Source organism: Coloeus monedula (genome assembly GCF_965178545.1).
Source record: "Coloeus monedula genome assembly, chromosome: 1".
Lineage (NCBI taxonomy): Eukaryota > Metazoa > Chordata > Aves > Passeriformes > Corvidae > Coloeus > Coloeus monedula.
Window position 1 is genome coordinate 3,095,824 of NC_138781.1, and position 14,801 is coordinate 3,110,624.

At 41.9% G+C, this 14,801-nt stretch overlaps 1 protein-coding gene across 3 annotated transcripts in view; it reads right to left on the bottom strand.

Annotated features, from left to right (window-relative positions):
- ADCYAP1R1 (ADCYAP receptor type I) overlaps positions 1–14,801 on the bottom strand; it is a gene marked incomplete at its 3' end in the record, with an annotated part of 104,981 nt that overhangs the window by 22,676 nt on the left and 67,504 nt on the right. For all 3 annotated transcript variants that reach the window (XM_082295485.1, XM_082295486.1, XM_082295484.1), the window contains exons 6-11: positions 14,593–14,696; positions 13,984–14,081; positions 13,376–13,508; positions 11,069–11,222; positions 6,848–6,908; positions 2,285–2,354 (exon numbers count right to left, since the gene is read on the bottom strand). In XM_082295485.1, coding sequence (XP_082151611.1) covers positions 2,285–2,354; positions 6,848–6,908; positions 11,069–11,222; positions 13,376–13,508; positions 13,984–14,081; positions 14,593–14,696 — 620 coding nt within the window. The remainder of the gene's footprint in view (positions 1–2,284; positions 2,355–6,847; positions 6,909–11,068; positions 11,223–13,375; positions 13,509–13,983; positions 14,082–14,592; positions 14,697–14,801) is intronic.

Genomic DNA, 14,801 nt, shown 5'->3' on the forward strand with positions numbered 1-14,801 from the left:
GAACTAGATATGAGCATCTTTTCCAGGAATTTCTATCTGGTCACAGGACTACAAAGGGATGGAGAAGCCCAGTCATCCCTTGCTGGTTGCTTGGTTCTTAAATGCCTTCAATAGAAACCAGGTTTAACTGATTCCCCAAGTAGAAGGTGTCTGTAAAACATGGAAATTCACACATGGACAAAAGCCTTGGATCATTAAACCATCTCTGTTTTGGTGCTGAAATCGGCTGAATTATCTTTGATTTACCCGAAGATTGCTGGACTCTACAGAGCTGTCCAAAGACTTTAAAGGAGAAATACCAAACCTGATAAAACCTCCTGTTTTACTGGTAACCTGTGAGCTGGATGCCTGAATTCTCACAAAAGTCACTGAAAACCTGCCAAATTTTGTCCCTGGAGTGTGGAGAACAACTGAGGGTGCCCTGAACGAGACACATGTGGCAAGCCTGATGGACTTTCAGGCACCACTGACCATATTGTCCAGGGGCTCAATTTATTTTCCTAACTGCAGGAGAATAACAGCATTTTAAAATTCCCATATTACTTGGAGCAACAGAATTTCTCCTTCTCTTCAGATATTCAGAATCCATCTGGATACAATCCTGAGGAATGTGTTCTTGGGGATCCTGCTTCAGCAGGGAGGTTGGACTAGATAACTTCCAGTGATCCTTTCCAATTTTATCCATTCTGTGAAGCCCAAACAGGGCACTTTAGAACCTCTCAGTCCTCCATGTGCAGGTATCTGATAAAATTTGAGCCAAATGCAAGACTTCCATCACTTAAAGAGAGCTCAGACACCTTGCTGACAATTCAGCATCTTGCACTATGACCAAGTACTATTTTAAAGCTAATATTAAATAAATGTAGCTCTGAAATTAATCCCATTCAGCAGACACAGTGCATTTTCCTTGCCACTGACATTTAATGTTTTTTCAGATGCCCCGGGCTGTCCCACTTGGCCTTCAGCTGACACCCCAACAGGCACAGAATTTCCATACATCCTAAGACAGGTCTGCCAGCTCCAGACCAATGTTCCACATGCTCTGGGGTCTTAATTACGGCATTTGTGTCTGTGTTTAAGCAACTGAACCATTCCTTTCCTACAGTCTTTGCTTGCAGGCAGTGCTCCATCATTTAATTCACATTAATTCTTCTCAATAATGGAATTCCTCAGCATTGTGGGTGGAAAACAGTGGAAATTTAGAGAATTTTCCCACCAGTCCAGCACAGGGATGCAGCACAGTTTGTAAAGTATTTGAAGAGGTTTAAATTGGTTATTTGTCCTCAGGAGAGTTGAGGAAGTATCTTCTCTGTCATATCTGAAATGGAGTGTTGGCCTTTGCATATTAAGTGTTTTCAACTTTTAATTGTTAATTGTTTAATTAGCGCTTATTCAAATTACCCATCAACCCAGTTAAGAGTTATTAAGTTCCAAAGTTATTCCCCTCATTAGTTGATTAAGTGTTTTACATAATTCCTCGTTAAAAATCCCTTGTTAATAAAGTTCCACAAGTTTGTTCCCCTCTTTAGTCCCTAAAAAGTGTAAAAACCCACAATGTCTTAATTCCTGTATGTGCCCAAGTTAATTACCCTGTGTTTAAGAGTTCTCTGAAATACTTATAGCCCAGTTTTAAACGTTTTACCAAGTGTTCTTAACCTGTCTAAGTTTTAAGTGAGTTTTGAGCTTTGCCAAAAAGGAGACCTTCGAACTGACAGGGAGCTATTTTTAGAACCTGGCTGTTGGCCTGCAACTCAGCACCGTGGCAACCTGGAATTTTAATGAGGGCTTCTCCCACCTTTGGAGCCGATGGCATTTTTCCCCTAAATAACAACGAGCCATTGGCAGACTGAGATGACCTCACCTCAAGACACCACCAATCATCCAGGACCATGGGGGCTGGACAGTGGGCGGTCATGGGTGGGACCCAGACTCTATAAAACCGCTGGACACCAGCTCAGAGGTGCCATTTTCACCTCAGATGAGCTGCTGGTGAAGCCTGGCCCTGGGAGCACAGGCCTCTACCTCTTTCAAAAGGCAGTTTAACCACTCTGACTTTGGGCAAGCTGAAGGCACCCCAGTGTTGTAAGGTCTCTGCTTTGGGACTTTTGAGCCCCTTTGGCCAACAAGGTCTCTAATCACTGCAGACCCGTTTTTCTTTTCGGCTTTATTATTCTTTTGTACTTGCAATTTTTTTGCTGACTGTTCTTTTAATAAATTGTTCTTACTTATATTAGTTAAGAACCAAGAGTTGTGTCATTCCTCACATTCTCCAAGGGCTACTCACCATGATTGACCCGACCACGGGACCCTTGATCACCCACCACAAGGCAGTGTTGTCATTCATGTCCCAGCAGCTGCAGTTAAGGAAAGAATGGGATGGGGGAAGAGAAGGAAAGACAACAAGACATAACGAAGAAATTAATGAGCTTAAAACTGTTTTTAAGGGGGTAGAATGCGGGAGGTTGGTTTCGCAGCTAAATTATTTTATTGAAGTGATAGTTCTTTACTTTGTCTTATTGCAGCTTTCCTTTACAGCCTTTCCCCAATTTTATGAAAGTAAAAGAAACAATTTTGTGGCAGTTTCAATGGAACTTCTTATTAAACAGCTTAAGTATTTTGGAAAACCCCTTTAAGTGTGTTTCTGTGTCTACAATTGTGAAGTTGCCCCTTTTAAAAAAAACCAAAACTTCCGGGATACATTGAAGAGTAAGATGGTTATTCCAAAATTTGAAGTTTCACTTATTTTTCCAGGGTTAACAGATACGAATGTGAGCTTCTGACCCTGACACAAGCGTTCTTACACACTTCCATTACACCAGGATCTGGGTTGTATTCACATATAGGAATCATTTTCCAGTCATTGGGTTGCAAGTCCTATCCAGGATTCATCTGAGAAAGATCAAATACTGGCCAACAGTTGGGATCAGCTCCTTTGTTAAGCTTTTGCTAGTGAGTAAACATAAATAAAATGACATTTCTACCCCAGAATTTAAACCCTTCCTCTGGAATCACCAAAGGATTCTGCAGAAGTTTATTTCACATAAGTGCACTTGGATATTAAAATATAGGACTCATGTACAAATAGGGCTTAATGTTAACATACATTTTTAGAGCTAGGAGGTCAATAATAACAAAAAGAATCTTATTTCCTAGCCTCTGACTACTCTTTATTATTGAGAAATGTCTTAATGACTCTTTTAAGTCATCAGGAATTTGTCAGCTAAAAATTTTCTTTCATTTGTCTCCACTTTCTTCCCCCTAGAAAATATTAAATCACAGAAATCTGTCTACTTTGTACCTGCAGTTCTGAGAAAGGAGTTTTTCCTTCCCACTGGGACAAGAGCCAAAGCCCCAGTAGAGGCTGTCACGGTGCATTTGTCAAATGACAAAAAACAATTGGGAAGAACATACAGGAATAAAACACTGCTGGTCTCATGAGAGTTTAAGGCACCTTGTGTGTCATTTAAATGGTTGCGTGGTAGCATCTGGGGGAAAAGTGAAAATCTTTAAACAAAACTATACACATGCGTAAAAGTGAGGAAGCAGAACTAAAATCCCATCATCAAAGTGCGTGTGAGAGAAATCCCAAATGGCTGAGTGATGGCTGGTTTAAAAATTTCAGTTAAATTTATATTTTCCATTGAAAAATATTCATTATTTTCAGTCGAACAATATTCATTATTTTCACTTGAACAATTTATTTATTCATTTAAGATGAAGAATATTTATTTTACTGGATTCTCAAAACCAACACTAAGGATGTGTGTGGCACAGCTGGTGAGAATTGAGAAAATTTAGAGGTGGAGTGTCAAATTTACACAAAATGATGTATTTTTGCTTCTGTTTGCAAAGCATGGAAACCTGAAACCACCCAAAATCTATGGGACTGATGACTGAGATTTTCAATTGTAAATTAATATTTCTGAGTAACCTTACTTTGGATGCCCAACTTAAAATATTTGAAAGAAGATAAATGCTCAGAGGGCTTGCCTTACCCACAGTCTGGAAATCTGTTTTTCTTTCAGTGATCAACAATTGTACGGACCTAAAATCATCAACTATCTTTCAAATTCTTTGTATTTAGGTGTTGTCTACTGAAAACATCCATTATTTTCGAGCTCAACCTCTTTATGAAGGACATTAAATTTGACCTGAAAGTTTTTGGTGAACTGAACAATGTTGGAAGAATCTGGGCAAATTCTCATATTAATTTAGCTGTACAAGTAGATACCGATGTGTGGCAATTTGTCTGTGTAGGAATGAGGAGCAACAGGGATAGGAATCTGCCTCCTCTGATTCCAGTCATCTGGATTGTAGACACCAATAGCCCAGTTAATTATCCCAAAATCTGGTTGGGACAAAGAGACACTTGGTGGTCGTTTTGGGGTTTTCTTCCCCATACTGAGGTATTTGAAATGTGTACTCTAGGGTGATACATCATCCCCTACAAATTCCTATTCTTAGACCTCTCTGCTTTTTTCTTCTCCTCTTCTTAGACCTTTTCCTTTGTTTAGACCACTCCTCTGTTTTTACAAGACATGTCCCCAGTAAGCTCAATTCTCAACCTCCACCTTGTAGATGGCAACAATGAATCCCATTAAGCTCACTGAGAGGTTTTTTTCCAGGACTTTTTTTGTCCAGTCCCTGTGACACCTACAGGATAAATGTGGGGCAAGGAACCACCATCTCCTCCTCAGATAAACAAGTGGGAATGCACAACAGAATGTTTGGAATTTTTTGTACTATGTAAACAAGCTCCCTAATTTCTGTCAAATGCTTCCCTACAGTGCAAGACTCTTCCAGGATGGATGAAGGGAAGGGATGCAGAGGGCTGGGGAAGGGATGTGATTTCCATTTGCAAAGGCGAGAGTCTGATCTCTGCTACATCTCTGGTGCACGTCTGGAATAACTCCTCTTAAATCAGGAGCAGAGCTCTGGATCAACAGTTGCATTTATCTCCTCAATCCTGTCACTTACAGTGATGGAAGTCAGGAGCTGAAGTCGAGGGAGCTCTGCCAGTTTTATAAGGGACAGGCAGGAGGGGACTTGGGCTCTGAGCCTGTATTTCAGTCCATGCCTTTGCCACTGTGGTTTTCCAGTTCAGTAATTTCCGCAATGTTTTCAGGCTCATGCTGGCTTCTCCCCCACTCCCAGAACAATGCTTGCTGACTTACAAAAAGTAACCACTGAGACTCTCAGCTAGAACCTGTCTGAATGTCTTGCATGCTAAATAGCTTCTCTAAATACAAGGAACCTTTTTGTTTGTTTTTTTATTTCTTCTTTTTCATTCTATGAGATATTCTCCTACCTGCAAAATGCAAGGGCTATTTGGACTTGTAAGAGAAATTAGTGCTTTCAGGACCAGTGTTGTAATCATAATAATGACACAACAGGGGTTTCTGGCTTGTTTTGCATGGAAATAAATGATTTAATTTGTCTTAATGTCAAAATAGAACATTGGGTCAAAGCACTGGCATGCCCACTGGAGGAAAGGCTTTATGTGCTTTCCAGAGAGAGTCTGGAAGAACAAGGATGAATAAAACCTGACAGAACAATGAGTTTTGTGGCAATTTTGGATTCAGGTATCTCCAGTATTAGGCAAAATTAAAGCATAAGCCTCAATGACTTGGAAATGGGATTTGGGTACGAAGTGCCTGCCCCTCAGTTCTGTGTTTTAAAGAACCACTGACTGATTTTTGAAATTTTACTCAGTCTGCCTCATTTTTTCTAACATTTCACCAAGTTCAAACATAACTCTCCTGAAAAAAGCCTTGCCAAGTTTGTCTTTTCAGGGTGTAAATACACATCCATTCCTACGTGCCACAGCTGCTGCTCTATCGGAGCAGATCCTGGCTACCAAAATATGCAGGTGCATCTCTGGGAGCAGCTTTTCCTTCTGGTCCTTTAGAAAAGGGATACAGGATATTTGCAGCTTTTTTTCCTCGCCAAAAGAGACAATTTGGGAAGGACCTACCCTTTTGAATTCTTTCTGAAATAATTTAACTTTTTTTTTTCCACACAGAAGACAGAATGTGGATTTCTGTCACCCCTATTCATCTCCCCTGCAAGATTCATGGAGAACCCTCCTCAGTGGGAAGCTAAACTCCTAATTGCCACAGTAAGTCAAAGCTCAGCAATGCCTTGTGCAGATTTCCTTATTGTATTAGATTTGTCTCCAATAATTTCTACAGCTGAGTTTTATCACCTTCACCTTCCTCCACAATCAGTGGGAAAGAAGCAGAGAATTATGTGGGATTCAACTCACAGCTCTTGTAAGATGAGACAAACCATATCCTGGGCTCCAGTAATTTAATGGAAAGGGGAATGGGGTCAGCTGCAGGTTTACAGGTTTGATGCCTGAATCTTCTTTTAGGAATTCCCCAGAGTAGGGGTGGCACAGACATCGAACTGTGGCTCTTTATGAACAGGAAAATTTATTTACTTGAACACTGCACCTAAGCTATGTTTGCACTCAAATCAGTGCCAGAAATAGAAGGAGAAAATAGGACATGGCCTCAAGCTGTGCCAGGGGAGGTCCAGGCTGGACATCAGGAAGATTTTTTTCACTAAAAGGTTTGTTGAACATTGGAAGGGGCTGCCCAGGGAGGTTTGGAGTCCCCATCCCTGGAGGTGTCCAAGGAACACCTGGATGTGGCACTCAGTGCTCTGGGCTCTGTGACGTGGTGGGGATGGGGCACAGCTTGGACTCGATGACCTTGGAGGTCTTCCCCAACCTAAATGATTCTTTCACTCTGTGATTCTGTGCTCTCCAATCATCACATTCCTGTGGCACCCTTGCCATGGTGCTGGACGCACCTGAAATCATTTCCCACACAGCAGCACCTACCCAGTGTCATCGAAGTGAAGCCTCAGCACTGCCCAGACAGTGACACAAATTGTTGGGGTACCTGCACAGGACAAAACAGTGACACCATTAACATTCCAGACACACTTGATATTCAGCAGTGAGCATTTGATGCAACCTCTCCGCTGAGGTTTTGCTTCCTAACAGCACTCGTGCATGAGATAATGCAAATTACTGAGTTAATTCAGAGCTCTAGAAATATCCATCTCAATCAGGGGTGGGATTGCAGAAGGAAAACTGATAACAGGAAAGAATGACACTGTTCTGGGTCATTACTGCTCAATGTTCTGCTACATCTTGGTGCATGAGGAGTCAAAGTCTGGACAGAACAGAATCAGCCACATCCATGTCTAGAGCTACTGGAATCAGGCAAGAACTGCAGTGCCAGATGTTGAGCTGGAATGGCATTATTGGATTCTGTGTATTCTTCTGTGGTTTTGTTGTAAATGATTTACATATGTTGCATTTGTTCTGTTCCTGTGTAAATAACCAGTTTTGCTTTACTTATGTAACCAAAACAAATCCATAGAAAAGAAGTTTCCTTAGCTCACAGGAATATTTAATTTTTTTTCATTAAAAAAATACCAAAACACAAGAACAGACTCCAAAAAGAGAATGTTGGAGTAAGGATTTAATTCCTATTTCAGACATTTCTTCACTTTCAAAAAATGCATGTAAAATACAAATTTAATTAAAACAGTAAGAACCCACTGAAAAAACTGGATTTATTTTCCTTTCTGAAAAAACTAAAAGAGTGATTTTTCAGTGGAAATATTTTTATAAAATAATGCATTTTTGCAAGACAAGTTGGATCTCCACTGTCTGGAAAATAAAATCTTTCACTAAGAAATTGCTGACACCTGTTCAGGCACCTCTGGAAAAATAAAGTGCTTAAAAGCAAACAAAACAAGGACCTTGATAACCCTGTCTCCCAGCAGTGAACGAGACTGTGGTGAGTTGACAGGAACAATTATATTTCATACATTTTGCAAGGCTATATTGATGTCACATTAATTAGTCACCCATTTGAACCCACTTAGACGAGTCTCAGTCTAATCATATTCCCACCATCAGAAATAAAAATATCCCTGTTAGACCTGGGTGACTGATGGAGTCCTCCCCCTTCAAACAACCACACAGAGAAAAAGTTGAAGGGAAAATTATATAAAGACATAAAATGACGGGCTTTGGGGAGAAGAAATGCATATTTAATTTCAGTCGAAGTCTACTTTTCTCGCAGGTGAACACCTAGAAAACACTGAGATCTTTGTGCCCTTAAAGGAGTTAAAATTAATTTTTAAATATCAAATTTTAATTTTAACTTTATCAAATTAACCTTGAAATATCAAATATTTGCCCAGAGAAGCTATGGATGTCTCATCCCTGGAAGTGTTCAAGGCTGGGTTGGATGAGGTTTGGAGCAACCTGGGGTGGTGGAAGGTGTCCATGGCAGGGGGAGTGGAATGAGATGAGTTTTATGGTCTCTTCCAATCCAAACCATTCTATGAATCTGTGAAACATGGGTCTCGTGTTTTATTTAGTTTGCACTGATTTCCTCTATATAAATTTCGATGCTTTGAATAGTGCTCCAAATCTGTAAAATGTGCAGGAAGGCAGAATTAAAACTGAACGTTTCATAAAAATACAGTTTAAACCCCCACGTTTCAGATCAGCTTGGAGTTTCGAACCATCTGCTGCATGAATATACAAATACTCACACTGCTTTTCTTTACATCAAAAGATTTATATCTCTTCATCACCTCCTTTTCAGCTTCTGAGGAACATTAGAAAACAGGCAAGCCCTGAAGGCTGAGATTTATTCTTGCTGACTTGTGCTGCCCTGAGTTATGAGCAGGCATTAGGAGAGAGCTCAGGAAGACAGCAGTCTATCCAGAGAATTCACCAGCATATTGCAGATTTAGGAAGGAAAAATTGCCTGGATCAACAGAGCCATATGCAGTTCTCATTAATCAAATGAGGACACTGACATCTCAGCACATTTGAAGAAACAGATAAACATCCAGATGCTGCAAAGTGCTGAGCTCTTGTTTCATGCTGCTTCAGTGCAGCTCCCTCCCCACCTGAGCTGAGGGGCTGCTTTTGCCCTCCAGGGATTGAATCCAGAGTCTGGAAGTGCCTCTGTTGGCTTTGCAAAGTGCCAGTTGCTCCCACCAGGTCAGGGGAAGTGCGAGTGCAGCTGAAACATGCGGGAGCTGAGAAAATAACTGTGTTTAAAAGAACGAAACAAACCTCAAACCATCCACACCTGGAGAGTTACTAAAGAACATCAATAATACTGTTTTGAATCTGAAGTGGTTTGAGTGTTGTGCCCAGGTGTGGGACACCCAGCATAAGCTGGACATGGACCTGCTGCCATGAATCCAGAAGGTGCTCCGAGGGCTGGAGCCCCTTTACTGTGGAGAAAAGCTGGAAGAGCTGGGGGTGTTCACCTGGAGAAGAAAAGGTTCTGAGGAGACCTCAGAGACCCTTCCAGGGCCTAAAGGGGCTTCAGGAGAGCTGGGGAGGGACTTAGGACAAGGGCTTGGAGTGAGAGGATCCAGGGAATGGCTTCCCAGTGCCAGAGGGCAGGGATAGATGGGATATGGGGAAGGAATTGTTCCCTGTGAGGGTGGGGGGGCCCTGGCACAGGGTGCCCAGAGAAGCTGGGGCTGCCCCTGGATCCCTGGCAGTGCCCAAGGCCAGGCTGGATGGGGCTTGGAGCAGCCTGGGATAGAGGAAGGTGTCCCTGCCCATGGCAGGGGGTTGGGATTAGATGAATTTTAAAGGTCCTCTTCAACACAAACCATTCCATGATTCCATCAGGTCTATAAATTGAACAGCCAGATATTATTTATGGGACTCAACTCAACGCTAAATATTTTAAGGTTGCATTGCAGAATGAATCCATCTGGGTAGTTCATTCATTACAAGGACTGATTAAAAAGATATTAAGGTCTGTTAATATATGCTGGTTTTCAGTATTCTCACATTCAGAGAAATCTACACATATGAAAATTGTGCAAAATTAATTAAAGGGACTCAACTTTTGATCTATGTTCAGATTACAAAGATTTTACAATTTGCAATTTTCCATTGCTTTCCTTCCTAATGGTCAGATTTTCATGTATGTAACCCCCAATTTCTCCATGGAAACACACTTTTCTCTCAGCTATAATGTGATTATACAGCTGCAGATGGTACAAAAGGAACTTTGAACACTCTTTCCAACTGTTCCTTTTCCAAAAGCCTTTTCCAGTAACCATCCATTTCCAACAGCCTTTTTATGGCACAGATTATTTATGATGATTTGTTCACTTTTTTCTCTCTATACCTTCTCTATCTCTATACCTTCTCCCAACATTTTTTTCTTCTCCCTACTGTAGGGAGTCTTTACCAGGAGATAAAAATTTTGGTTTGTGTACAACTGCTTCAGGTGGGAAAAAACAAGCCCATCTGTTGATTTCTTGAAGGTTCAGGCTTCATAAGGATGTGTTTTCAAAGGAGAATAGTTTAAGGCATGGGGATGGTGTGTAAACTTTACACATGAATATACAGGATCACTTCTAATTATTTCAGAAGTGTATATATGTATTAAAATGAATTTTAAGCTTCTCAGGGAACATTTTAAATGAATGTATTCTTCTGCATTCACCATCTGACTTCTGCACAAAAACATCAGCAAAGAAGTGCTTGAATTAACACAGGAATCAACTTATATCCAGAAGGCCAGAATGAAAAATAATTACAGTGGTTATCATCATTTAACTGGCTTTTCTGAAACAAATCTTGTTCCTTCCCACTGCAAGTTTTTATTTCCCATCCAGGTAGGATAAGCAGACGTGAATACTCTTTTGGATGCATTTTCTATTTAGTCATTATCTGGGAGAAAGGCACAAATGAAGTCATAGAAAATGGACTGGACTCAGCCTTACAGATTTGATTAAGCTGAAGAAGTTGATATTAAGATCATATCTTGTAGAAGGCAATTTTCTGTTGTGGATTACACCTCTGCAAGAGATGTGATGTCCTCCAGATTTCAGTGCAACTCTAATCACACCAAAAATCACAACATAGTTTGGGCTGTGGTGGTACTTTTATACCAAGACTAAAATTATAATTTGAAACTGCACGTGGAAATACCAGATGGTTTGTGGAGTCATCCTGCACTCTTGAGACACATTTGAGACAAGAAATGCCACATACCCCAGCCAATGATTGTGTACCAGTAGAAATATCTCCTCTCTGGGAAGAAGGTTTCTACCAGCAAAGTGAAGAGGTACAAGCCCTCGATGAACAGCCAGAAGTAGTTGGACATGACACAGTAGTGAAAAAACACCATCACTGCTTTGCATTCCACCTGCAGAGGAGCAAGAAGAACGAAGTTATTTCAATCTAACAGAAAAAAATGTTTTTAAGCTCTCCAAATCTCTCAGTGGAAAGAGCTGGGACTGGTATTACTGACTTCTAATAGTAAGTTTTAAAGAATGGGAAGAATGTGTGGTATCACTTAGGCAGCAAAGCCTGGATGGGGAAGAAGCCAATTTTACCAGTGGGAAGTGGTCAAGGAGCACCTGCAGAGCAGCTTGAGCATGTCCTGCATTGCTGAGAGCTCACAGCCCCAGAGAACACCAATTGCTGGACTTAAGCCTCCTTCCAGGGTTAAATGCAGGGAAGAAAAGAATCCAGTTGTGTGCTGAGAAACTTAGGGAAGGATGTGAAATGGCAGGATGATTGTGGGAAGCCCTGAGAGCAGGATCTGAAAGGATGAACCCTCCTGTGTGCAGCTGGGAATTGCACTTCCTTGCCATCCATCATCAGTGTTGTCACTCAAGGACAGAAAATGGAAGTAAGTGTGAGAAAAAAGGAGGCTGAGTGATCAGCTGTAAAAAAATGATGGAAGCTTTCATTCATGGACAGGAGGGGGAAGGAGCAAACTAAAGAAAAATGAAAAATAGAAATAAAATTAAAACATTAAATTTTTTAAAAAAGGAACTGAGTTTGTTTAGCCTGGAGAAAAGGAGGCTCAGGGAGGACATTATCACTGTCTACAACTCCCTAACAGGAGGTGGTAACAAGGTCAGTCTCTTCTCCCAGGTAACAAATGATAGGACAAGAGGAAATTGTCTTAAATTGCATCAGGGGAGGTTGAGATCAGCTATTAGGTAAAATTTCTTCACTGAGGGGTTGTCAATCACTGGAACAGGCTCCAGGTCAGTGGTGGAGTTACCATGCATGGAGGTGTTTAAAAGACGTGCAAACCTGGCACTCGGGGACGTGCTTTAGTGGTGAATTTGGTGGTGCTTGGGAATGGTTGGACTCAATTTTAGAGGGTTTTTCCAACCTAAACGATTCTGTGATTCTGTGATTCTGTGACAAAAGTCTAAGGTGGAAACCAAGCTCTACCCTGTGAGAGTGGGATACATTGGTCTTTCCAGTGCTGCACCCCGGTGCAATGGTGGATGCCATTAGTCCTACAAAAGCAGGAGTTTCCAACAAATCCCAGCAGAATTTGTGTATAAAATGGAAGCTCCTGCCGGAGGCAGTGATTGCTTCCCACTTAGACTTCATCCTCTGGGCCAAATCTACAACCAAGGTGTTTAAACCATCAGGTCTCGAGTTTCTTCACCGAAGCTCTACCAGGGCTGAAGCTCTGGCCATAAAATGGCTGATTTTAACGTGTTTTATGCTTTAAGTGTTTCCAAACAAAGAGGCAGATGCCACCACTGGAAGAGCAGCATGAGCAAACTACAGACCTTACATGGCTTCAGCTTTCTCATGGAGAAGAATTAAGAGCAAAAGCTAGTTTCAATGACAAAGAAAAGGCTGACTAGGAAACTACACAGCTGCACTTGCCTTGTGGAAGTGACTCACAGGGAATTTAGCTCATAACTGGATGGATAAAGGAGAGCTCAGTTTGTAATTCTATCATAATTACACCCAGTGAGCTGATTTATCATATCAAATACTAGCCTTAAATGTGAAAGGAATCGGGATTTACACATAATATACAGCTAAATGCATCAGTGAAAGAGTGCTCTGCATGAAACTACATATTTCAGAGACAAAGATGGGGGAAGTGCTGATGATTTTCTGCGAGTGTGACCATCAGATGTATTCTCTGTGTCTGAATGGTCACCCTGTTTACGTGTGACTCTGCCTGACATCCAGAACAAATGAGGCTCTGGAGAAAAACCAGACCTGCAGTCGAAGGAAATTGCTCATGTCTGCTCTCATCCCACCTACCACTGAGCAGATCTGGGAAAGGGAGAAACAAACAGGGTAGAGTCAGGAAATAAAAACCTGTGGGCTTGTTCTGAAGGATGCTGGTGACATCATGAGATGAAACACCCAGTCCGGCTGTGAACTGGGTGGGAGGTTAAACACCAACTTTCCCCCAATAACATCTCAGCTCATGATACTCCACAGACTGCTGCCTGCCCCACTGCTTTTTGTTATCTCACTTTGGGAAAAAAAAATGAAGGAAAAGGCTTTGGTTTCAGTTTGACTCACCGTGGAGATGAAACAGTGGTTGCCATCCTGCTCAGCATAAAGAACCCCATCCTTAATGAACACAGATATTGCACGGAGGATGAACGAAACAAAGAGGTTCATGTGGATGAAATTCCGGGTGCAGTGAAGCTTCCTAGAGAGGAAGGAGGTGGGGGGAGGGGGGAAAAGAGAAATAAAGAAGAAAATAGTTTTATTTCATGGAAATGTCCCACTGGGCCTGAGCACACTTGTCCAGAGCACGTTGGTGCTAAGAACAGCAACATCTAAGCCAGGACTATGTTAGTACTGACCCTAAACCTGAGCAAGAGGAGGATTTGCGGATTTTCTTGTAGAAGGATGCAGAGAAGCATAAAATAGACAATAGAACCAGTCCAGTGCAGCTCGGGAAGTTTCATAAACCAGATGCACAGCTTCTCCTGCTGCATTTACACTCTGCTGAAATGTGACTTCTGGAGTGTGTCCAAGCTGGGGGAGCAGCCCAGCTAAAGGATTTTCTCCTTCTTATTCTACCTCAGGTGAGACAAAAGCTTTAACTCTGTTTGGGGCAGCTGAGCTCCAGTTTCCTTCCTCCAGGGACTGAGCAGCTCACTGCTCGTGTCCCCACTCACCTGAAGCGACACAGGATGACCATGGCAGTGGTGAGGGACACCAGGGAAGTGCTGTATCCCACGGTGTACAGAGCCTTCACGGAGAGATAGTAGTAATCCTTGGGAGGCAAAAACCACAGGGTTAAAGGGTTCATCAACAGCCACACACCTGCCAATATGCAGGGAGAACCAGAGGCAGGATCTGTGTCTTGAACAGCCTGGGTTCTTTCCTCTGAGATCTCACTGTACATCAAGCTCTGCTCTATGTCTGGGTCTGCACACCATGAGCTTATTTATCAGTGAGCTAGCAGTGGCTATCTATATTTTTTGTAAGAATTTATAGAAAAAAGAATTGGCTATGAGATCCTTTATCACCAGGGAGAGAATAGGGGTTAGCCCATGATTCTAAAAGTTCCAATCTACATCAACATTAAAAGCTTATCCCCTATAAATATTTAGTACAGGCCCAGGAAGGATTCAGATCTCACTTCTCACAGTTTTATGCCCATGTACATCTGATTGTTTGTTCTAATCGCTGTCATATCACAACATGACCAGAGGCTGGACAGAAAGCAGCCTGCTGCTCCCCCCACCCCTTCATTTGTTTTTAATTATGAGATTAATTTGCACCTGGTTATCGGACTCTGTTTCGTTCTCATCGAAGCCGCAGGCATCATAATAGTGAGGGAAAGGTTCAGACCAGCCATCCTCAGTGCAGTTCCTGCTGATGTCCCCTATGCCAAGGACAGGGGGGAACGTGACATCCCATGAAAAAACCCCAAGACATCCCCTTCCTCCCCTTGGTGCAAGGAAAACCCCACAGTTCTCCTGAAAGCGCT